General features: G+C 35.4%; 1 protein-coding gene across 1 annotated transcript in view; it reads right to left on the minus strand.

Moving 5' to 3' along the window:
- LOC145665000 (uncharacterized) overlaps positions 1-23,957 on the minus strand; it is a 36,592-nt gene extending 12,635 nt beyond the window's left edge. Inside the window, exon 1 of the mRNA XM_081732187.1 lies at positions 15,758-23,957. Coding sequence (XP_081588313.1) covers positions 16,676-22,918 — 6,243 coding nt within the window. The 5' untranslated portion in view covers positions 22,919-23,957 and the 3' untranslated portion in view covers positions 15,758-16,675. The remainder of the gene's footprint in view (positions 1-15,757) is intronic.
- Positions 23,958-25,781: the final 1,824 nt, after the last annotated feature.

Below are 25,781 nucleotides of genomic sequence, written 5' to 3' on the forward strand. Positions count from 1 at the left end.
ACCAATCACTAGTTATCGACCCACTGGTAGTCAGGTGGGTTTGTTTACATCTACTTTTTTCTAAGGCTGGAAAGAGAATAGCGTATTTGCGTCGCTGTTGGAAACCATCCCTAACGTTCAAAGGGCGGTTTATTCCCTTAAACCTGCACTATTGACGAAATAAAAAAAAAAAAAAAAAAATGCGTGTCGATTATTTTTAGATGTTCTACAAGTATGGAAAGTTTCATTCAAATCGGCGAGTTACACTTCCGTAAGTCTCCTTAGTGTAACAAAATATATTTTTAAAAAAAGAGTCGTTTTCAAATACAGTACTCTGGCCAGCGGCGTACCCATGAGGGAGATCCACCAGATCTGGACCTCACCCAAAAACTTCCTAACTCAACATAATGTGCACACTTTCTTAATAAAAATATACCTGTTTAACAGGAAAATGATTGATGCAGTATGAACATTTGGTTTACATTCATTTGTACTCTTTCTGTTATAAAAAAGTCTAGTTTACTGTATATATATATTTCTGAAAATATAGATGGAAGTATTTTACAATTACTTATCGTCTTTTCGGGTGCAGAATAATACTACAGAGACGTAGTGATTTGTAGTATTGAACCCCTACCCCCTCAAAACTTCGACCCCTTTCAACAAAAATTTCTGTACACGCGCCTGTTTATGGCAAACGTGTGTAAGCACCACTGGGCGCGTTAAATTCTGGGTGAAAACATGTGTGTGTGTGTTTGTACCCAGAAATATTGTTCATATCCCGAGGGAAAATTTGTTTACAAAACTTGATCGCCAACCGAAGAGTTTGTGAAATTGTGGGTCCACTGTACCATTATTTATTCATTTTCCATTGGCCCCAACTAGGTAACACATTAAGGGGTAGTACAATACAATTACAGTATTATACTGTAATTGTATACAATTATTGTATACTATTATTTTATTACAGTATTCTATACAATATTTGAACAACAGTAAAACATGACAATACTTCTGTATATATGTTTGTCATACATAAAAGAGACAAATAATATATACAGGGCGGGATCCAGGATTCTCTGAGGGTGTGCACTATTAACTAACTACCAGTATTTTTGAATTAAATTTGAGTTTTTAAAATACCTTTAGGCATCTGTGATGTGAATGAGGAATTCCTTTGGAAATGCTAAGTGTCTGCTCTCGATGAATTCTTTTCTCTCAACCTTTAGAAAATTGACTTAAACTATTGATTTTCCAAAACTCACTGCTAGCTTCTCACTTTAGGTAGTGTATATTTACAACGAAGGGGAAGGGGGGGGGTGCACGTGCACCTTGGCATATTGCATAAGATATTAACGAGAATAAAAAAAATATATGAAATACATGAATAGGAACTTATATAGTTATGCATTATTTATGTTATTTACATTAACAACTAAATTTAGGAAATTATGATACCACAATCAGCTTTATACTGTTCCCAGTAATGGTGTGTCACCTGTTCCTTAAATATATACTCACTACAACACTTTTTAACTTTATCTTGACTTTATTACTATTGCCTTTTTCAGTTACTGTCTGTACAATCCAAAACTTCTGTTGAAGATGTCTTCAATCCAATTGTATCAGTGAATTGTTATGACAAATAGCCTAAGTAGAGCTACATACTAACAAGACATAAGACAATTTTTGTGGGGCGGAGGACATAAAAATAGATTCCAATTTTGTAATCGTTTTAAAAATTTTAAAACAGGAAGCCAGTGCTGCCTTCTGTTATTTATTAATTAAAAACCAAGTGCAGTGCCTTTTTGGGAATAATTCTCCTAATGGCTCATTTCCGCTATTGCAATAGTTGTAAAGTACGGTTGAGGGAATTCTTTGATCTGGATCGATTACTCCACCCGCACCTTTTGCATGCTTTCATTAGTAGATCACCGCCGCCAATATCCTCATCAATATTTCCTCTCCTCTGACTCCCCTCCACCCCCTTTTTTCTTTGGGAGACGCTTTCTTTTAAACTTTCGCTTTCAACACTCACGATTCCATATTTCCGTTCATTCATTGCTTTTTCTCCTGCATCACGCTGCACTCAAGAATAATCTATATTTTTGGGAATTAAAAAAAAAAAAAAAAAAAAAAGAGGCGGGGATTTAAAACTAAGTTATCTGGTATCCCTTGTTATAAAAGTGATCAGCTTCTCTGCACACAGACATAAAGTGTTTTCTGATTCCATTGTAACAACAGGTTATCTAACGATATGATTCGCTTTCTGGTAAGTAAGCATTTCACTTATGTGCATGATAATGAATAAGAATAGCCTATTATATTGTAATGTTTTTTTTTTATTTGTTTATTGTGAGTGTATGGTGGCTCAGTACTAGAACATTAATCTCTGGTACAAAAGGTTCCTGTCCTGGTTCGATTTTAAACCAGACTATGCGAGATTGTAGCAAACAACATGTTATATAAAGGTTTTCTCTAGTTTCCCATGACGAGTCACTAACCCGCAAAGTAGTTTCTTTTAAGTTAGATTTTTTGTTAGTTCAGTAATTTCGAATTCAACAACCCAGCGATTCTAAAACGTTGTGATTTCGAATAATTCTTTGATATCTGCATTTTGGTGGACCCTTTATCATTTCTTTAATAGAGGCTAAGAAAATATTTCCATACATTTATTTTTTGCACTTACACATTTTTACGATCCCAAGTTTAGTACTTAATTACAAATTAAATCAGCTTCATTAATAACAAAAAAGTTATAATTATATTACGTAATATGGTTATTAACCTCGTTTTGCTCATACTGAAGTTAAATATAAGTTAGTTTGACTTGCGAACCTTGAATATACACTGAAGGACCCCCAGAGGTTTGCGCACCACAGTTTAACAATCGCTGTACTAATTCATTTCTACTAAGACATAAATTTTCTTTAGATTTTCTTTTTGCCTAGCAAACTGTTACACAAATTTAGATTTGCATAGCAAAGCAATAAGTTTTATATAGCATTTTCGGCAGCAAAGGAAAATATTATTTATTTTGTTGCTTCATGTAGACATCAAATAATAAAAACAGATACATTTTTTTGTATCACAAATAAGTATGATAATGAAAACAAAGTAGGAATAAAATAATTTAGAAAAGGAAGAGAAAAAGTACTAATCTTATACAAGGGCGGCGATCCTGGGGGAGCCGAGGGGGCCCGGGCCTCCCAAAGCTCATGTGGGCCCCCTCATTGTATTTATGAATATGCAATATTTTGCATAATTTGAATGCAATTTCTCTTAAAATCCTCATATATGCCTTCTGCATCTAAATGCCCCCCCCCCCAAAATACAGAGAAATCGGCGCCCTTGATTTTATCATCCTACAGATTGTCAAAGCCGTTTGGTGGTTATAAGCATGTGTCCATAAATGATAGCTTTTTATTAAAGCTAAATGCGTAATGCAGTGAACTGGAATTACACAGCCCGCGAAGTTAACCTTCATTATTAGGACAAAACCACAATAACTTACGTTCCATGCAGACCCGGGTTCGACTCCCTGCGGGAGCTCATGTGGCTCGGATTCCACGTTAATCAGTAGGTCCACGTCTCATGTAGCCTCGCTGCTGAAAGGGACGCTAAACTAAAATCAATTTAACAAATGTTTATTTCATAAGTTACATTAGACAGACATGGTGACTCAGTTGTAGAATCATTATCTCTGGTGCGTGGGGCCCATGCTTAGGTCCTCGGCTAAGTTGTGATGGGCAACATCGCATCCGTGGTTTTTCTCGCGGTTCTCTCGTTTCCTCTCACATTTTCATTCTACTAATTATTCCATCATCATTCATACTTGCTTTAATCATCGTCTCCCTTAGACTAAAAGGGCATAATCGTGCGACACTAAACTCAAATATTTAATTTCAATTTTTCAGAATTTATATTATAGCCAAATACTAGTCGGATGCAATTTTTTCATGTTTTTAAGGTTCTAACCGAAAATTATTTTTTCTATCGCAATTTTAATGAAAAAAGAATGATATTTGACAAAAAGTATATTTCGCCGCCAGAAAGCAGAAAAGTGTTAAGCAGGGGCGTACGCAAGGGGTGGGTTCTGGGGGTCCGGACCTCCCGCGAAATTCCGACTTTTTTGTAAATATAGTCTACTTTTAGGGCCAATTTTAGAAATTTTGATATAATTTAGCCTCAAATTGTATTTGGACCTCCCCCAAAACGCATTAGACCCCTCCCGAAATAAATTCCTGCGTACGTTCCTGGTGCTAAGCGCCACTTTCCTTGATTTCCGACTAAGTCCATATCCTGACTACCCATTTCATGTTTAATGTTGTGCAGAAAGGAGACAAGTGACAGCAGACAATATGAAAGGCCTGCAGTGAAAACTGAATTCTATAGAAGAATGAAAGAATCGGAATGATTTAGTGTTTCATTCGCTTTTATGCTCTCCTGAGAAATTTGCATTTTGGCGCTTAGCACCATTCTGCTTTCTGGGGACGATTTCTGGTCTAATGCTATGGCAAACTAGATGTGTGGTTCATGAACCTGTTACCAGAGCTTAAACGACTATCGAAACACAGTAGAAAGACAGAAAAGATGTGCTATCAAATTTCGGCGTTTTTGCTAGCGATATAGTTTCCGAAAAGTAAGATGGAGTCTTGCATCTTACAAGTCCATTGACGCACTTTATTTCCAGATGCAACAAAATTCAAAGTACACATGGTCTCTTTAGCACTTGTGTAATGTTTCTGTGCCTTTCTTCGAAACTTTGTGCAATATGTGTGAAGTAAGCTCAGGATTGTAGCTTCCCTAATTTTGGAATTATTTGTCAACTTTTAAAACATCACTCTTGAAAGAATTTCAATTCCTAAACAAAATCTTCTCTACTAGTATTATCTTCGAAAATTTCTTCTTGTTGCTTAGACTTTCTACCATTAGTTCTATTTTCTGAATCTCCATCATCCTAAAGTATTATTATTATTATTATTATTATTATTATTATTATTATTATTATTATTATTATTATTATTATTATTATTATTTCCAATGCCCTAAATACGGTTTCTATCTCACTAATGATTCTGCCACGGGTGTTCAAATGAAATGAAATGAAGTCTTAATTTAACGTCGCACGATTATGTCCTTTAAGCTAAGGAAAACAATGATTAAAGCAATTAAACGATGATGGAGAATTGGATGATGGATGGTGGAATCAGAAAGTGGGACGAACGAAAGTACCCCATGATAAAAGCCACGAACACAATGTTGTCCACCACAAACTTACGTGGCCGAGGATCGAATCAGGGACCCCATACAGTGTTCAATATGGGTTAATATTTGCCATGGTGGTTTTTGAAATGTACTAAATTCTGACTTTTGTGAATCAATTATAAACTTCTCTTGATACACTGGATAGGCTCCGCAACCTGTTACCCGACTTGTGGTCTTGTTAAGGGATATTTGTATGTCGACATGACAAATGTATTTGTTGTATTTATTTTGGAACATACTATATAAAATACGTAAGTAAAAGATCAGTACTTTGAATATGTAACAGCATCAAAAACAAAAATATCGCATTGCTTTCTTTTGAGGGCTAGAGTGTGACATCAATATGAATGTAGAATATTTTTTACGACAGCTTTTTTTTTTTTAAAAATATAGGCCTATGTAGTATTTATGATGGTACCTTCAGCTGAACTTCGCGATATTTTTCAATTCAACGTTAATTACCGAACATTGCCCTATGAGGAGAATAAATTTACATTTTGCTGTCTTCAGTTCAATATGGTACACTACATTTTGCTCATTCATTGATATAAAGTGCAAGCCGAGAACAAAAAGAACAGTTGCTCACAGTTATTAGCTCCAACGTAAGCATACCAGAGTTTGTAGTTTTTCCTCAGATGTATGTGTATGTGTAGAGACCTGCATAAGACAGCCCGAACGTACCTAGGTACAGCCGAGCCCAGCTCAGGCCAGGAAAGTATTGGAGGTTTTTGTCCCGAGGCCTGCCCTGCCCGGTAAGTTTTAAAAATTCTTGGCCCTTCTTATAAATAAGCCGCCGCTAAGCAATATTACACTGTTTATAACATCTTTTACTCCACCTGCTTGCATGGAGGCTCAGTGGCTCAATGGTAGAGTTCTTACTTCTAGTGCGTGAGGTCCCTTATTCGATCCCCGGCCAAGTAAATTTGTGGTGGACAACATCATATTCGTGGGCTTTCTCGAGGTACTCTCGTTTCCTCCCAGATTCTCATTCCACCAATTCTTTCATCATCATTCACTTGCTTTCATCAACGCCTCCCTTACCCTAACGGATATAAATATGGGACGTTAAACTCAAAGATTTCATTACATTTTCCACCTACTTCAATGTTTGGTTTTATTCAAATTATCGTTTAACAAATGTAAATAATTATTAAAGAACTGCAAGGAAAAGAAATCGGTGTCAGCACAGCCCAAAGAAATAGCGGACCTGGCCCTCTCAAGCCCTTGCCGGTGCAGGTCACTATATGTAGTACTTCATTTCTCGGTAATCACTGGCTGGATCTAAACGAAATCTGGTGGGCAAGAAGCCCGTGGTATAAGGAATAAAAAGGGTCGTTATGCTTGGCGGTCGAGCTCAGCTCGGTTCTTCTTCTGCGTGGTACTTTATTTCTTGTTAATTATTGGTCGAATCAAAACCAAATTTGATAAGCAAGTAGACCATTGTCTAGATCATTATAGCTGGTGGCCGAACTCGACCACAGATATGCTCGGATTGCGTTTATTTCTCGATAGTTATTGGCCAGAATTGAACCAAATTTGGGTGGCAAGTAGAGCATTGTCTAACGAATATGGTCGAGCTCAATCATAAACAGGTTTGACTTGGCTTCTATGTGGTACTATATTTCTCGGTAACTACTGGCAGGGACTGAATGAACTTTGATGGAGCAAGTAGCCCATCGGCAGAGCGATATTTGCTGGCCGAACCACGGGCGGTTTTCGAATTTTAATTTTGGCTAAGCCCACTCCCTCGCTTATGGATACATATACACACTTGATTGATTAATAACAATAAGGAATCACTTTTACAGTAGTGGTTGATGCTATTTAATTCTCTACCATTAATATAAATAGTGGAAAATATACTTACTCTTTATTGTATCTATTAGCGCACATATATTTTTCAAAAATTTTGGGTAGTCTCATCCCTACCCGTCCTACCCGCTGAAGCCGCCATTGGGCCGAACACGGCTTGGGACAGGTTCGCCGCAAGCTTCTAAGTTTGATTCACATCAGCTTGTTTCTTATATAATTAATATTATTTTCAAATGGTCTGCGCACCCGCCAATTCTACTGGATTCAGACCCGGTATGATTCGAAGTCCATTTTAATAGTAGGTTCCGTTCTTCTTAACCTCGGTGTTACGTAAGAGCGCAGAACATAAAAGCTCAGAGAAAACTCATTATGCTGGAAAGAAATGACGAAATTGTATTTTAAAAATGAAATCTGTTTCTTTTTCTATATAAGGACCTAAGAGGAACGGGAATGGGGAATGGCGGAAATTTCATAACGAGGAACTACATAATTTATACGGTTTACCAAACATTGTTAGGGTCGTCAAGTCTAGGAGGCTTAGGTGGACGGGTCATGTAGCTACAATGGAAGAAGGTAGAAACGCTTTCAAAGTCTTGACTGAAAGACCAATCAGAAAACGACCATTAGGAAGACCTAGGCGCAGATGGAAGGACAATATTAAGATGGATCTCGCAGAGATGGGAATACAAAGTAGAAACTGGATCCAGTTGGCTAAGGATAGAAGTCAGTGGAGAGCTTTTGTGAACGTGGCATTGAACCTCCGGGTTCCATAGGTTATAGAGTTAGTTAGTTAGTTATATAAGTTATTAACAAATGAGTTTCTTTAATATTGATCATAAAATACACTGTAGTATTAACTGAATTCATGGTTTTACTTTTATATACATTGTCTGGGAGAGAGTGAGAGAGATCGGTATAGACAAACAGCTCTTATCTGCTGGCGGGAGTTGAAATCGAACCAGAATTCCACGCGTCAAGGTGACCGCTCTACCACTAAGCCACCGCTGCCCCTTATTTATTATTATTATTATTATTATTATTATTATTATTATTATTATTATTATTAATTATTATTATTATTATTATTATTATTATTATTATTATTATTAATTATTATTATTATTATTATTATTATTATTATTATTATTATTATTATTATTAATTATTAATTATTATTATTATTATTATTATTATTATTATTATTATTAATTATTATTATTATTATTATTATTATTATTATTATTAATTATTATTATTATTATTATTATTATTATTATTATTATTATTATTAATTATTATTATTATTATTATTATTATTATTATTATTATTATTATTAATTATTATTATTGTTATTATTATTATTATTATTATTATTATTAATTATTATTATTATTATTATTATTATTATTATTATTATTAATTATTAATTATTATTATTATTATTATTATTATTATTATTATTATTATTATTATTATTATTATTATTATTATTATTATTATTCCTTTTGGTAGGTCCTGGGACAAATGCATTTTTTTTTTTTTTTTTTTTTTTTAATTTTCAGTTTGGGCCTGGAAATGTTCTTCCATGTTTCTCGATTTTCAGCTTCTTTTAACTCCCAATATTTTCTTCCATTTTTCAAATCATCGATCAATTGTGTTCTTCTTCTCGCTATTCCTCGCTTTCCTTCCATCTTTCCTTCTATGGCGGTATAAAGAAGCCAATTTCTTCGCAAGATGTGTCCAATCCAATTGGTCTTTCTACGAAAGATGGTGGCTGGAAGTGTCCTCTTCTTTCTTGCCCGTTTTAAAACATCTTCGTTTGTTAATCTCTGTCCATTTTATCTTTTCTTCTTTCTCCAACACCAGGGTGTGATTTTATATTACACCCTTACATTATGTTCAAACATCAATCAGGTGGGTATCTGTTACATCAAGAAATATCCCTAATACATACGACACGTTTCGCATTCCATTTTCCTGTGCTTTTATTTATTTTTTTAAAAGAAATCTTGAGTCCCTCGATCAAATTTAAAGTTTCTTTCTTCAATTGGCAGCAAAAAAAAGAAAAAGACTATAATATTTGTTGAACTGAACAGTTTTCACACAAAATAAAACAATTTTATAAAATGAAATCTTTGAGCTTGAGTTTTATGTCCCATGGTTATGCCGGCTAGGCTAAGGGAGACGGTGATGATGAGAAATGAAAGAAATGGTGGAATGAATAAAGGGGGAAGAAACGGGAGAGCTCCGAGGAAACCCATGTACACGGTGTTTGTTCACTACAAAGCTCACTTGGTGCGAGCTGGGATCGAACCAGAGACTCCACGTACGAGAATAGAACGCTCTTCCACTGAGCCACCGAGACCCCGTGAAAAAATATATATATATTTATGTAGTTACGATGTGGAAAGTACTTTACCAATGTCAAAAGTGATGTCTTCATTCAGAAAACAAATATTCTGATATTAAAGATCCATCATAGAAATTTGTTAGGAAAGAAGCAAAAATATGATTAATTGAGGTTATCCACGAGACCAGACAGGGCTCTTCCAGTTGAAACAAATACACTTTCAGAGACAACACTTTATTTTCACAACTTATCGAGACGAGATCTTGTGTGTGAGGCGTTTTCTAGCTCCCAGAAAAGTTGTTCTTCATAGTTGAAATGGTGCGTCCTATAGTCCTCAGCAAATACGTACACATGAATTTATTTTGTGAGGGGTTCAGAGTTTTTCTGGGGGTCCACATTCAATATGAGGATAAATTATATTAAAATTTGTGAAATCAATCCTAAAATTAGACAATATTTACAGAAGAAACGAGATTTCCGGGGATTACGAACTCCCAGAACCCACCCCCTGCGTACTTCCCTGCTCCTCAATATATGCAAACAAACATTTCTTCTTCTTTTTAACGATCACACATATTGGGCCTTATGCAGAGTCGTTCTCATGCGTGATCAGTGACATACTTAAGAGTTTGACTAACATATCTTTCCTGCAGTAGTCAGAACTTAAATATGACGTTAATCATACGTCAAAACGACTCTCCATAAGGTCCATTATGATTAAGTTTAGAAATTAAATTCCTGGGTTTTCGGCATCTAAGGCCATGTTCGCCCGTCACGTATAAGGAATGACGTCCCCCGGAGATCACACTATTCGAGGAAAAGGAAGCGGCCTGAGACCTATATATTAGGTCCCTACATCCCCACGTTTTAACGATCACAAAGCTTCCTTTACTTTGGTGGCTGAATACAGAGTAGCGAAAAAAGGTACGGGTAAAGGCTATATGTGAGAGACACATTAGTATATCTACTCGTATAATCTTCCAATGTAACTGACAATAATTAGTGATGTTTGTCCCTGAACAAGTGACTATCCCACTTCATATGACTCCAGAACTAGTAGTTCATGGTTGAATCAGCTTTCTCTTTTAATTCACGTCAGCATTGCAAACTTCTTTCTTAAGATTATATATCTATAACTATATCTAGGCCTATATCTATCTATCTATCTATCTATCTATCTATCTATCTATCTATCTATCTATATATATATATATATATATATATATATATATATATATATATATATAGAGAGAGAGAGAGAGAGAGAGAGAGAGAGAGAGAGAGAGAGAGAGAGAGAGATGCAAGGGCTCGGAAAAAACCGGCTTTTTTGGAAAAAACTCGGTTTTTTCTGCTTCGCTTTTTTGCTTGGGAAATTTTGAGCTTTTTTCAAAATTCTGCTTTAAATTGATAAAGCAGACTTTGTTTCGCTTCTCTATAACACAAAAAGTCATTTAGTTAGTGGTTGATGCTGATAATATAAAACCTCGAAAATAAACCATGAATTTTGAAAAGATGTTTCAAACAATTTTACTTCAACATATTTACATTATGAATTCCAAAGGATTAACCAATGTATATAATAAGAAGTTTTTAACTTCCTATATTCAAAAGTAAACAGAGTTGGAAAGAACCATGGTTGTTTTTGAAAATGCCAAAAACCCGTTTTGGGGGAGATGTTTAAACCAGTTTTTTTTTTTTTTTTGTTTTGTTTATACCAGGCTTTTTTGGTTTAAACCAGGTTTTTTGATTTAGATATTTTGCTTTATGTGTTTATATTACATATTCACAGAAATAAGTTTGTTTCGCCTTGGTGTTGTTATGCAATAGCGGGGTTATGCTAGAAGAAGTCCCATAAGCTTAAAGAAGTCCGGTCAGTAAATGTCTTAAATTGAGAAGCTTCCGCCCTAGCCATCGGGAAAATCCCGTCATTACTTGAAATGTAAAACAATAACGGGAAAATCCTGTTATTGCTTTGCATGTAAAATTTAATGGTCAACGTATCATAATCAGTACGCTAAAACTGAGGTATTAAATTACAAATTGAGTATGTAGATATCATTGAAAGTCCAATCGAAGCTAATGTTGGAAGCTACGTAGGCAATCGATAAATTTTGCCAATTTCTATCAATATATTTAAGCAATCTTGGCTTCTTTATAAAACAACAGGCATTTAGGCATGCAGAAATATACAATTTGGTTTCGTTTCGTATGTTTAGGCTTAACATCCTTACGTAATACCGAGGTTATCAAGGAGAAGACTTTCGCTTAAAGTGACATCCGAACCGCTACTTGGTTTACGCATGAAAGAAGGGTTGTGGTTCGACCGAGAATGGAACATGGGACACGTTGATTAAAAGGTGAAAAGGAAATAGAACTAATGCAGGTGGTTTGATATGTGGAAACGTCACCATGAAGTTTACACGATTCGCATTTTTTATTTTTTTATTATTATTATTATTTTTTTTTGTTTAAACCAGTTATTAAAAAAAAAGTTGGTGTAAACCAGCCAACCCTAAAAGTAAACACTTCTTTTTTAAAAAATACACAAATAACTAGCAAAATTGTATGTAGTATTTTTACTCCAAAATATTCCATACCCTCTTTTTGAAACAAATTAAAATTAAAATAAAACATAAGAGAAATATTAGGCTGCACATCTAGAGCGTTTGGTTCTGTATATTCTTGAAATTCTACTGTTAAGTTTTATATAACCACCATCATGGTTTACCCAATTCTCAAGTTTTCTTAATTTTTAACAATATGGATTCAACATATCATTACGGAACTTCCCTTCCCCCCAAAAACAAAGGACTACAGAATATATTTAAGTTAAGCTAAATACAACTGCACAACAAAAATGACTGAGTGGTTAGCTTTTGCGCTTCTGTCGGGAAGTCCGGGATTCAACCCAGCATTCGACCATTCTGGCAAAGCTTTTCTTCATTCCATCTGTGAATGTCTAAATAGTGCGTGTACTGTGAGTTGGCTGACTTCATTTCTTATTGTTTTTAAATCGTTATTATTACTAATTACCAGCAGTAACGGTTTTTGCGAAGGTTAGGGGGGCGGTCTTTTGGACTGAAGCCTGTCCCCCAAAGTTACGGAATGTCTGCAACAAACGAAATATCTATTAGTTATGCCTTTACTCATAAACTTTAAGCTCCCGTCAAATACAAATTACGAATGTTTAGAAAAACTAAACATTAGTAAGAAAAACCCTTTCCAAAACACTTTTCTGAATCCGCCACTGATTCTTAGTATAAAATGATCCGGAAGATTATTGCTAGACATATAATTGAAACGAAATATTAGTTATGTCCGTACTCATAAACTTCAAGCACCTCCCAAATAAAATTAGGACTTTTTAGAAAAGAGACAATCAGAGAAACCCTTCCTAAAGTACTTTTCTAAATCCGCTACTGATTATTTGTATAAATTGGTATTCAAGGTTGTGTCTGGAAAATTATTGCTAAATCACTGCACAGCTACGGTGGAAGTACGGTTTGACGGATATATTGAAAAAGTACGCTTTGACGAATATATAGAAAAACGTAAGTTTAACTTTTGCGCTAGAAGCTAGAGTACTAAGCTCTTAGAAATGAAACACGGATGACAAATTGAAATGATCTAGAGAAGAAAAAAATGTCGATAACTCAAAAGTTAAAATAAAGTTAAATAGCCCCTAAAATTGCCTCAAATACTACATTCTTCATGTTAGCTTTAATTTGTAAAACATGTGCTCCATCCATCTTGATGGTGAATTTCAGAGCGAAATATCGCATTTAGGTCATGAAATTCTTATCTAACTATAGAATATGCTATAAGAAAGCTATTTAGATAGAAAAATCATGAAAATGAAAAAAAAAAAGCCAAAATTTCCAAAATTCTCGTTTTTTCCCCAAAAAAGCCGGCTTTTTATGTTAAAAAAAACCATCGATTCAAAAAACCATATATATTGCGTCTTCAAGTTTGGGAGCTGTTTCTCCTTCCCTGTTTACATGCACATGCATTATGACTAAATGCAGTTATTTATTTCTAGTCTAGTTGCTGACTACAATTTCCTTGGAATAGCCTCATCTCATGAGTATATGAAGCAAACCAGAAACTAGAATAAAACTAGAGTGTATTGACAGATTATCGAGATAATATTGTGTCCCACACATAAGCTATAGTCTTTATCCAAATATAAATGTTGCGTGTATATGGAGTATTGCATACTGAGCCGAAACATGGATACTACGAAAAACAAAATGAAATGAAATCTTTGAGTTTTACGTTCCACGGTTATGCCGGTTAGGCTAAAGGAGACGGTGATGATGAGTAATGAATGAAACGGTGGAATGAAGAAATTGGGAGGAAACGGGAGAACCCCGAGAAAACCCACCCACACGGTGTTTGTCCACCACAAAGTTCACTTGGCGGGTCTAGGATCGAACCCGAGACCCCAAGCACCAGAGGTGAACGCTCTACCACTGAGCCACCGACTACGAAAAAGAGACGTTATAGACGACACTAAAGAGGGGGACAAGAGAGAGAGAGAAAATGAAATCTTTAAGTTTTACGTCCCACGTTTATGCCGGTTAGGCTAAAGGAGACGGTGATGATGAGAAATGAATGAAATGGTGGAATGAAGAAAGCGGGAGGAAACGGGAGAATCCCGAGAAAACTCACGTTCAGGGTGTTTGTCCACCATAAAGTTCACTTGGCGCGAGCTGGGATCGAACCGAGGACCCCATGCACCAGAGGTGAACCTCTACCACTGAGCGACCGCAGCCCTGTGACAAGAGAGAGTCCCCGCCCAGATATGGTCAACTAATATAAAATTATTCCTTTCGGTATGCAAAAAAAAGAAGAAGAAGAAGAAGCAAAAAAAGAAAAAAGAAAGGAACTCCTTTCCCCAAAAATTCTCTGCCTCTCTGTCTGTGTCCAATGCTGAGATGGAGTTGGTAATATTTGTGAGTGGGTCAGTGGATTGTGGGCCAACAAGACGTGACCCACTTTGACCCACCACCCACCGTGATTCACTCTTTCCCACCAAGTCTTTCTAGGTTTTTGTCTTGGAAGTGAATTTTCGTCTGAAGTTTCTGGACGAATGACAGTATTGTAAGCTGAAAATGAAATGAAATCTTTGTGTTTTACGTCCCACAGTTATGCCGGTTAGGCTAAAGGATACGGTGATGATGAGAGATGAGTGAAATGGTGGAATGAAGAAAGTAGGAGGTTACGGGAGAAACCCGAGAAAACCCACGAGCACGGTGTTTGTCCACCACAAAGTCCAAACGGTGCGAGCTGGGATCGAACTAGGGACCCCAAGCACCGGAGGTGAACGCTCTACCACTGAGCCACCGCGTATTGTAAGCTGAATCTAGAACTGGAAATGTATTCGATGTATACCTAGTTAAGGCAGACAACTACCGTAGTACCAATGATTAGGATTAACCATAAAAATTTCAGGTGTTACTATCTGATCTGCTTGACAAATTTTCTTTCTCGGAGGGGAAAATATTACAAATAAAATGCATGTCTTTCAGGCTGTTTTCCTCGCAACATACCTGATACTTAGTACTGTTGAAGGAGGCTACTTGTCCGGTTATGGAGGCTACGGTGGAAACTATCTTGGAGGCTACGGAGGCTATCGAGGAATAGGATATGGTGGAACCGGAGGCTATGGATTCAATCGTGGAATTGGCTACGGAGGCTATAGAGGGGTTGGTTTCTATGGAGGAAGCTACCCAGGATACTACGGAGGCTACCGAGGCTATGGAGGCTATGGAGGTTATGGTTATTGTAACCTCCCTCCCCCAATCTAATCCAAGTGGTACCCCCATTCCTGAGTAAGGTTGATCTAAACCCGCACCTCAGAAACAAGAATACAACAAGGAATCAGAAACGGGAAGAGAGATTACAGGTTGGAGCTTGTGTAGATCATTGAAGTTTGATGAGAGTATTGGATTTTTAAGATTTCTTTAAATCAAGAAAAATTTTTATTCATTGGTGATACTTTCCGAGTGGTAAGATTTCTTTTTTTTAAAAAAAAAATTAAATTGGAGAAAGAATGAATGGGCCTCAAATAACACTTATGCACAAAAGATACTGAATGAAATATTCCGATAGCACGTCTTAACATAAACCGCGACCAACGTACCAGCTATTCAACAGCCCAAGGGAAAAAAAAAGAAAAAAAGGAATACCTCGTTCCGCGAGTGTCACACACACACGCACACGCTCCTCCATTCAATCCAGTCTACCCAACTAATCACAAAAACAACACAACATTGGACAGACAGAAAAAAAAAGAAAAAAAATACAACTGAATCAAAATTTAAAGAAAATAAAATAACACTTACCAATCACTCGTTCAGGCATACACCTTGCTCGACAACTCCCTCATTCTCTCGGTTTTAATCAAATTCGGAAAAAAGAAAAATGCAACATAATTCGCCACGAAACGTTAATAATACCGAACGTAAAGAAAGAAACTAAATACTCGCAAAAATACTCTCTTCGAAGAAAATATGTTACTAATTCCCGAAACAAAAGTAATTTTGGTATACGTGCAGTCCATTCATCCTTTCCTCAATTTGGTGATGTACACAGCTACCACGATTCAACAGGAATGGCGGAGTCGGCCCTCGTGCTCAGCTATCAGCAGACATGCAGGGTTGGAAACTCCTCTGTGGAGAAATATCATACATATAAATTTTAATTATCGTACTTTTCATCTCTATTGTAAACGTACGTTACAATTGACCGCCTGTGTGAGAAAAAAAAAATTGAAACAATTTTTTTTTTACTCTTATTAATCAATCTCTAAGTTTAATTCTTTAACTGAACAAATACTTTTCTCAAATATATATATATAAATTTTAAATTATTCTTTAATTAATTTACTCTAATTCAATTATTGAATTTACTATTTAATAAACTACTTAAAAATTAAAAATTCTCAATATCTCTCAAATTCAGGAAAAATGCAAATTTTTACAAATTCCAATCTATTCAATCTTTAATTTTTGCACATGAATATATCATAAATTTACAAAATTTAGACAATCTACATAATCTTTAATTAAATGTCACCATGGTCCATTATAATTTCTCTAATTAGAGTTCTGCTTGGCCAAGCTTCTGTCAATACCGAGTTACCTAGGACATTCTGATAAGATTTGAATCCCACTGGAAATATAAGACAAGTCATTAATAACAACATAAGTAAATTAATCTTATCTAATCTAAATTAGTCTATTCTATTTTCTTCTAGTCTTTTAGTCATTCCCCACATTATTTATTGATCCATCTTGATTCCTTCTGGCAAAATATTTCTTTATTTCCGATACATGAGCTCTCTTATACTCCTTTTCGTTATTTGGATTCACTGCTAAAATAGTATTCTTCGTAAGAAACCTCTCAATAGTATAGGGCCCTATCCATTTATTCGCCAGGCCTTTAGTTGTCTTATCACTAAGGGAACTCTTTACATGCGATTTAACTAATATTAAATCTCCTACATTAACATATACAGGTTGCCTTTGTTTTTCAAATATTTTCTTACGAGTTTGCCATGATCTTTTCATATTTTCTATTGCTAATTTCCAAATCTGAGCTTGATCTTTTTTGTTTACATCCTGATCGGACACGCACCAATGATTTTCTAAAGGGGTGTTAAACGGTCGACCATAATACAATTCATTAGGTGCTGCCTTCAAACCCGAATGTTCACAAATATTTAAGCTATATTGTAACTCGTAAATATTCTTCGCCCAATCAGTTTGTCGTTCTGAATAATAAGCCCTAAGCGTCGCCTTTAATGTTTTAATGAATCTTTCAGATATATTCGCCTCAGCGTGATAAGGCGAAAGCCTGATATGTTTAATACCAACACTATACATAAAACTCTTGAAGGTTTCTGATGTAAATATACTTGCGTTATCCGTTGACAACGTCTCTGGAAACGCATATTTACAAAATAATTCATACAGTTTATTAACAACTATTCTAGCATTTAAATTTGATAATTTTTCTAACATAACGAAACGAGATGCGTTATCTACACAAATCAAAAGATATTTAAAGCCTTTAGATCGTGGCAAAGGACCAGCTAGATCGCACATCCAGTTCTGATCTATACGACTAATGACTTTGGATCCTAATTCACCCATTTTCCTTTTATTACACTCTTTTACCTTTTGACAGATTTCACAAGATTTTACAAACTCATTTACCTCCTCAATTACTTTCGACCAAGTATACCTTTTAAGTATTTTAGCTAGTGTTCTCCGAATTCCTGAATGTCCACCTGTTAGCTGTTCATTATGATAGTATTCCATAATACCTCTTTTCAAACTGTCAGGAACTACAATTTTATAAGGGTTTGAAACCGCTTTAGTTTTCTTTACTAGCAATTTATCACTAATTAAGTAATTCTCTACTACTTGGCCTGATTCAATTTTCTTAATGATTTGATTCAATTCTGGATCGGATCTTTGTGATTCTGAAATTGGTTTATGAGCGAATGGATGTTTCCAAATATTTACCATAGCTAAATTACTTTCTCTAATTTTACTTCCCAAACCTGATTCTGTTAGATCATAGTCTACTGGATCATAAAGACGTGATAATAAATCAGCTAACTTATTATCACCTGATCTAATATGGTGAATAGTAAAATCAAAACTACACAGTTGTTCAACTAATGGTCCATACTTTAATAGTCTTTTAGGGTTTCCTAATATCCAACTTAAAGATTTATTGTCCGTATAGACTACAAAATGATTAACTAAATAATGTTTAAAACGAGTAATGGTTTTCACCAAACTAATAAACTCTATCTCGTATATTGACCGATGTCGATCTGGTTCACTTAATTTTTTTGAATAATATGCCACAGGTCTTACGTTATTATTTGCATCTAATTGACCTATCCATCCACCTATACTTTTACCACACCCATCGACATAGACGAAAAAAGGCTTACTTAAATCAGGTGTCTTTAAGATAGCATGTGTAGATAATAACTCTTTTATCTCTTCAAAGGCTCTTTGTTGTTCCCTTTCCCATTTAAAGGGTTTCTTAGGTGATCTCAAATCAGTAAGAGGAGCCAATATATCTTGTACATTTGGCAAAAACTTAGCCAAAAAATTTATTACCCCTAAGAATCTCATTAAACCTTTTCTATTTTTAGGAGGAGGCATATTTTTAATTGCCAGGATTCGAGTTGGATCAATTTGAATTGAATCACCGTCGACTAAGAATCCTAGATACATAATTTTCTTTTTACAAAAATAAGATTTTTCCTGTGAGATTGTTAACCCATGTTTTCTTAAACGATTTAATACCTTTTGAACTACCCTTCTATGTTGTTCAAAATCTGAATGAGCACACAATATGTCATCATAAAATATCTTTACTCCTTCATTTTCTAAATCTCCTAAGATTTTGGTCATAGCTCGAGCTAATAAATTACTACCAGTCTTTATTCCCATTGGTACACGGATAAATCTATAACATCCCTTAGGAGTAACGATTGTTGTAATCGACCTAGACTCTTCACTAATGCGAATTTGGTGGTATGCTTTGGACAAGTCCAGTCTGGAAAAGAAACGGCAACCAGCTAAACTAGCCAAACATTCTTCCATATTAGGAGTCGGAAAAACATCCCCTAAGATCATAGAATTCGCTTGAGTATAATTACCAACAAGTCTATGACTGCCATCCCGATTCTTAACTAAGAAACAACTGCTGCCATATTCGGAACAATCAGTTTCCTCAATAATACCTTCATCTATTAATTTCTTTATAAGGTCATCAAAAATTTTTTGTTTTTGTTTAGGAATCGGAAAGGGATTATGTCGAAATGGCTTTTGATCTTTCAAATATATTTTACATTCATAATCTCTCAAACATCCTATTTTTGATGTAATAACATCAGAATAATTAGCTCTTAGGTCGTCAACAAATTGCTGAACTTCAGGGTCTAGGTGATCCCAATCACTATCCTTAGGACTTGTGGGCAAAGTCCTTTCATTTGGTTTTTCACTCTGTGTGTGAGAGTTTTCCACCTGCGTAATTATAGGTTTCTCTCCTGAGGTGTCGTCCTGAGAAGGTCTATTCATCATGCGCAATAATTTATTAAATCGATGTGAAAATTGTTCATCGATATCCGAAATATCAGACTTATTATCCGATAATTGTTGTTTATCCGAACAATCCACGTGTTGCACCTCACTAGTTTCTAAATTGGAATTCAAATTCCTTTCCGAACTCACTATGTTAATCTTAAAATTGTTTTGGTCACCCTTGTCAACCGATCTAATCTGCTTATCGATTTTCATCCATTTGCCAACTAAGTCACCAGAGGTACTAGGTATATCTAATCCTGGAACATGGTTATCCAGACCTCCAGATGTTAAAGGACAACTCAATTTTTCCAAATGGCCATCCCTATTCACAGACTTAAATCCATTTAAACCCTGATCTGAAGAATTAATTGTCTCTTGTAACCTTAACTGTTCACATTGTCTTCTCATATGATCTCCCATGGTTCCCGATGTTAAATTCTGAGATCCTGTATAATGGCCAAGCACGTCTCCTGATTTAAACCCATCGATGTTATTAAATGCTTTATCCTGAAAATTATCTCGTAAGGAGTCCTCTTTTGATTTATAAAACTGGCCATTACGACATATTGATCTCAACCTCACATCAGATTCCATGAATTGGTCACCATGATCTCCCGATGTGAACCCTTCGACTTGATTTTGGATGTCATCATTCCGATCACTAAAGTTAACTGGCACATACCGAGTTGAAAATAAGTCAATCATATCGCCTGATCTAGGTTTATCATTATTAATATGAGACTGGCCACCACTATCACCTGATGTAAACCCCTGAGTAAAAATTCGAAATTGATTTTCCATCAATTTAGGGTTAACTTCTTCATTCCGTCCCTGTCTATATATATCACTTCCTTCTAAGTTCAACATACTAGATTCTATTTGTGAATGGCCATCTAATTCACCAGATCTCAATCCCGTTCTATTAATCAACAAGTAATCCTCCACCGGATTCACTAGTTCTAATTTAAACTCATTACTATAATTTCGTGACTGGACATCTCGATCACCAGACAAGATTTTTCCTACTGATGGTGTACACTGGCCAACCACATCATCCGATGTCAATCTCATCTTCGATTGCAATGGAGATCGCATTCGGTCATATGTTCTATCACTCTCCGCTGATACCTGCGGACTATAAATATTTTTAGTAGTCTTCCTAGAATGGCCTGACAACTCTCCTGACCTATCACTACTGCTAGGTATAGTCAATAATTTTTCCTCTATTTCCTCCAATGACCGATTACACTGAACACTGGTTTCTAATAAATTTTTAAAAACTAAATTTCGGTAGAACTGTGTTCCCTTATTTTGAGAAGGACGTAAACACATATAAATATATGCGGACAGCTGATCTCCTCGAGTTAAATCACTTCGTCCATTATATGAAAAATGAACTGAAGTCGAGGTTCCCTCTGTTAACCATTGTATAGATGTTCGTCGCAATCCATCGCGTAACCAAAGTATGTCATTGACCAAATCTACCTTTGCTTGTAAAGCTTTCAAATATGGAATGCCTAGCAAAATACTACACGGGAACGGATCCACCACACGAAAACACACTGCTTGTTTAACTCCTGCCACCTCAATGTTCAACGTAATTTCTTTGTTCGAAACTAATTTACCAGCAGCAGTAGCCACTTCAAAAAGTTGAACTTCTTTCGATTGGTTCGGATTTATTTTAAGTTTTTCTAACAATTCGCCAGAGACAAAATTAAAAGAGCTGCCTGTATCAATATATATTTTCACATTCACCCCATTCACACGACCACTCACCAAGGGTGCCGTTTTATTTTGAGCAACAGATGGTACCACTTTTATAGCATTGGAATCACCAAACCCAAAATTCCGCCTATTTGTTCCCGACTGTACATTACTTTCTTTCCAATTTTTATTCCTAAACTTATTTTCATATTTATTTCTTTGTTTACCTGTATTTACACAACCATCACTTGGAGTCCTTCCCTTGTGAGTTACATCAAACTTATTATCAGCGCGACTCTCTTTCAAATTATGGGAGCTATAATTACTTACATATTTTTTATCTTTATTTTCTTTACTTGCTAACCTACTATATTCAACTTTAGAACACTTATACTGTTGATATTCAAATACTTTCCTACGCAATTCCTCCAAACTACTCGGAATAGTGTTGCCTAAGCATTTAAATTTAATCGCAGGATTTAAACCATTTACAATTATGGACATTAATTCCATCTCAGATCTCGTAAAATTTAATAATTTCGAAGCATTTACTACAGAATCAATATAGTGTTCTACTAATTCATGAACTCCCATTTTTCTATAAATTCGGTCCGCAATTAACGAACTCCTCACTACAGGCGTAACAAATTTCGTCATTAAACGATCTTTCAAATTCTCCCAGGGAATATTCGATAACATAGCAGTTTGCATTTCTTTTAAAAATTCTCCACTGCACTTTACTGATGAAGCCATTAAAACCATACCTAAAGGATAATAGGAATCACTTAGGATCTCCTGGATTCGCAGCAAGAAATCAAAAACAATAAAACTATTATGCCCATTTACATTACTAAATTCACGGAATCGGCCATCCAAAATTCCAGAAATTTTCTTAAAATTATAATTAATAACCTGCTTTTCATCCAATCTAGACCAAGGTACAGAATTTCCTACACAACCTAATGATGATATTTCTACATTATCGTCTCTACTTTGAACCTGGCGAACTGATTCATTTTCGTATCTATTAGGAAATTCCCTATTTCCTATATTCCCTTCATATACATGTCCCTGATCTGACATTGACCTATTAATAGTACGTTGATCTATCCTATTAGAAGGACCAACTTCCAATGGAAATCTAGGAAATCTACTTTGTTCTGGGACTTGTGGAACAGCTCCTATTCTAATCTGAGGATTAACTATACTACTCTCATCAAAGTGTACAGATAGTCTTCTAGGAGTTGGATTACTAAAACTAGGCATACGATATCCAAAATTATTCATATTTCCAAAATTTTGATTACTCTGCCACGAATTCTCCTGCCACAATGGAGGATTTCCAGTATAACAAGGGTTAAAATCACTAATTCCGCATACCGTAGGCGTTTCAAGCATATCGCTAGATCCCCTTGTCGCCATTTGCGAGTTAAATCCGAACATTCTATTACTCTCACTATGCAGACTTCTTTCAGTACTTCGAAAAGGTACCGACGAACCTGAAGGTATACTACTCAAATATGAATATCCCGTTTGATCTACAGTAAAAACATCATCGGGCATATTTATATATACTGATTCGTCTCGCGATTCCATTTCATTACACAAAACAATATAGGCAAACAATAAATATAAATTTAATTTTCTACTCACACTACTTACTCTACTAGATACACAAAAATACATTAAATAATTACACTCTACACTCTTAGGATTCTCAATCGATCGGCATTCAATAATACGTACTAACAAATTCAAAAAAGAAGAGAAAAAATTTTTTTTTTTAAAATCCTTTTTCAAGAGGGGGGGGGAATATTTAATAACCACCAAATTACAAACGTACGCTTCACTATCTCGAAAATAAGGAATGACTTTACAAATATACTATACAAAGTCATTTATCCTAATATCGTGCCTAGTATACATTAGCCTTATTACTTTCTTTTGATATTCATTTCCCACAGAGAAGTGACCGACATTCACTGTTTTTAATGACCGAAAAATCACCACTCATCAATACAAACTGATATACTAATGATTTAATTTAATTTTTCTTTTATACAAATGAACCACCCTATATTTAAGAACTTCTAGTATCACCTTTCTATCCAATGCTCCCATCAATTTGGATAATTATTCCAAATTAAGCATTCCTGTTGAACTTACCTTGTAACCTCCCTCCCCCAATCTAATCCAAGTGGTACCCCCATTCCTGAGTAAGGTTGATCTAAACCCGCACCTCAGAAACAAGAATACAACAAGGAATCAGAAACGGGAAGAGAGATTACAGGTTGGAGCTTGTGTAGATCATTGAAGTTTGATGAGAGTATTGGATTTTTAAGATTTCTTTAAATCAAGAAAAATTTTTATTCATTGGTGATACTTTCCGAGTGGTAAGATTTCTTTTTTTTTAAAAAAAAAATTAAATTGGAGAAAGAATGAATGGGCCTCAAATAACACTTATGCACAAAAGATACTGAATGAAATATTCCGATAGCACGTCTTAACATAAACCGCGACCAACGTACCAGCTATTCAACAGCCCAAGGGAAAAAAAAAGAAAAAAAGGAATACCTCGTTCCGCGAGTGTCACACACACACGCACACGCTCCTCCATTCAATCCAGTCTACCCAACTAATCACAAAAACAACACAACATTGGACAGACAGAAAAAAAAAAGAAAAAAAATACAACTGAATCAAAATTTAAAGAAAATAAAATAACACTTACCAATCACTCGTTCAGGCATACACCTTGCTCGACAACTCCCTCATTCTCTCGGTTTTAATCAAATTCGGAAAAAAGAAAAATGCAACATAATTCGCCACGAAACGTTAATAATACCGAACGTAAAGAAAGAAACTAAATACTCGCAAAAATACTCTCTTCGAAGAAAATATGTTACTAATTCCCGAAACAAAAGTAATTTTGGTATACGTGCAGTCCATTCATCCTTTCCTCAATTTGGTGATGTACACAGCTACCACGATTCAACAGGAATGGCGGAGTCGGCCCTCGTGCTCAGCTATCAGCAGACATGCAGGGTTGGAAACTCCTCTGTGGAGAAATATCATACATATAAATTTTAATTATCGTACTTTTCATCTCTATTGTAAACGTACGTTACATTATGGAGGCTATAGGCCTTCCTATGGTGGTGGATATGGCATCGGTGGCTACGGTGGTTATAAAAGAGGATTGGGTTCATATGGAGGATACGGATATGGTCGATAATATTTTTGTATATTTTAATATAATAAATGTGAAACTAAACAAAAATTATGTTATTTGTTTCATTTTACAATATTTAAACTTTATTTATATTTGTATCACACAACAGGAATTTTCAGCGTATGGTACGGTAAACGAAATTACGTTACTAGTTAGAAAATGTTATGTATAGCCAACATACAGTACGATTACGAAGTCTTCCAACAACTTTGCACATTTATTATAAATATTTCTACACTGTAAGGCAGGCCTGCCCATGAATTGGCTCCCGGAGCCGAAGCGTGAGCGACAACGAGCGGAGATAAGAACAGGTGAGCACAGGTGTTGGTAGCTCCGCCCCTTCCACTGCATCCGATAAGTGTTGCCAACCACACATGATGGTAAAAAACCTACGGCCAAGCCTGGTCACAAATTCGAACGATGTTGAAGCATTGAGCAGACGCAAGCGTGAAATGTGCAGGTGTGCTCTCCCCCTCCCCATTTCGAAAGCAGTGACGCGAAAACACTGCAGGAAATAAAATTGGTGCGTTTTTTGATTCAGGAAGACGCATGATAGAGGTTACAGTTAGCGTTGAAGTAACTAACAAATGAAAAAGAAAGAAAGAAAGAAAGAAACTAATATTAAACATGTCAGCTTACAGACGTAAAAACGACTGCAAAAATCGAAAACGAATTGTTTCAGGCCTTTTTTAGCTTGCTTACACAATTCGTGACATTGTATTACATTAGCTCTCGGTCTGTAACTTGTCACTCGCTTCACGTTTGCTAAGTTGTGAACGCCTTTCGTTGCTAGATTGATAGCAGAACGACGGGAGATTGAAAATAATAATAATAATAATAATAATAATAATAATAATAATAATAATAATAATAATAATAATAATAATAATAATAATAATAATGCGTATTATTATTATTATTATTATTATTATTATTATTATTATTATTATTAGTAGTAGTAGTAGTAGTAGTAGTAGTATTCGGACCAAAGAGGGATGAAAATGGGGATTGGAGGAAATTCATAACGAGGAATTGCATAGTTTATACCGCTCACTTAACATTGTTAGGGTCATTAAGTGTAGAAGGCTCAGGTGGCCATTCCGTGTAGCCAGAATGGAAGAAATTAGAAACGCTTTCATAATTTTAACTGAAAACCCAATTGGAAGAAGACCACTAGGAAGACCTAGACGTAGATGGGAAGACAATATTAAGATGGATCTTGCAGAAATAAGAGTACAGAGTAGAAACTGGATCCAGTTGGCTAAGGACAGAAGTTAGTGGAAATATGTTGTAAACGCCGCATTGAACCTTCGGGTT

Source organism: Thermobia domestica, chromosome 1 (assembly GCF_964235325.1).
Source record: "Thermobia domestica chromosome 1, izTheDome1.hap1.1, whole genome shotgun sequence".
NCBI lineage: Eukaryota > Metazoa > Arthropoda > Insecta > Zygentoma > Lepismatidae > Thermobia > Thermobia domestica.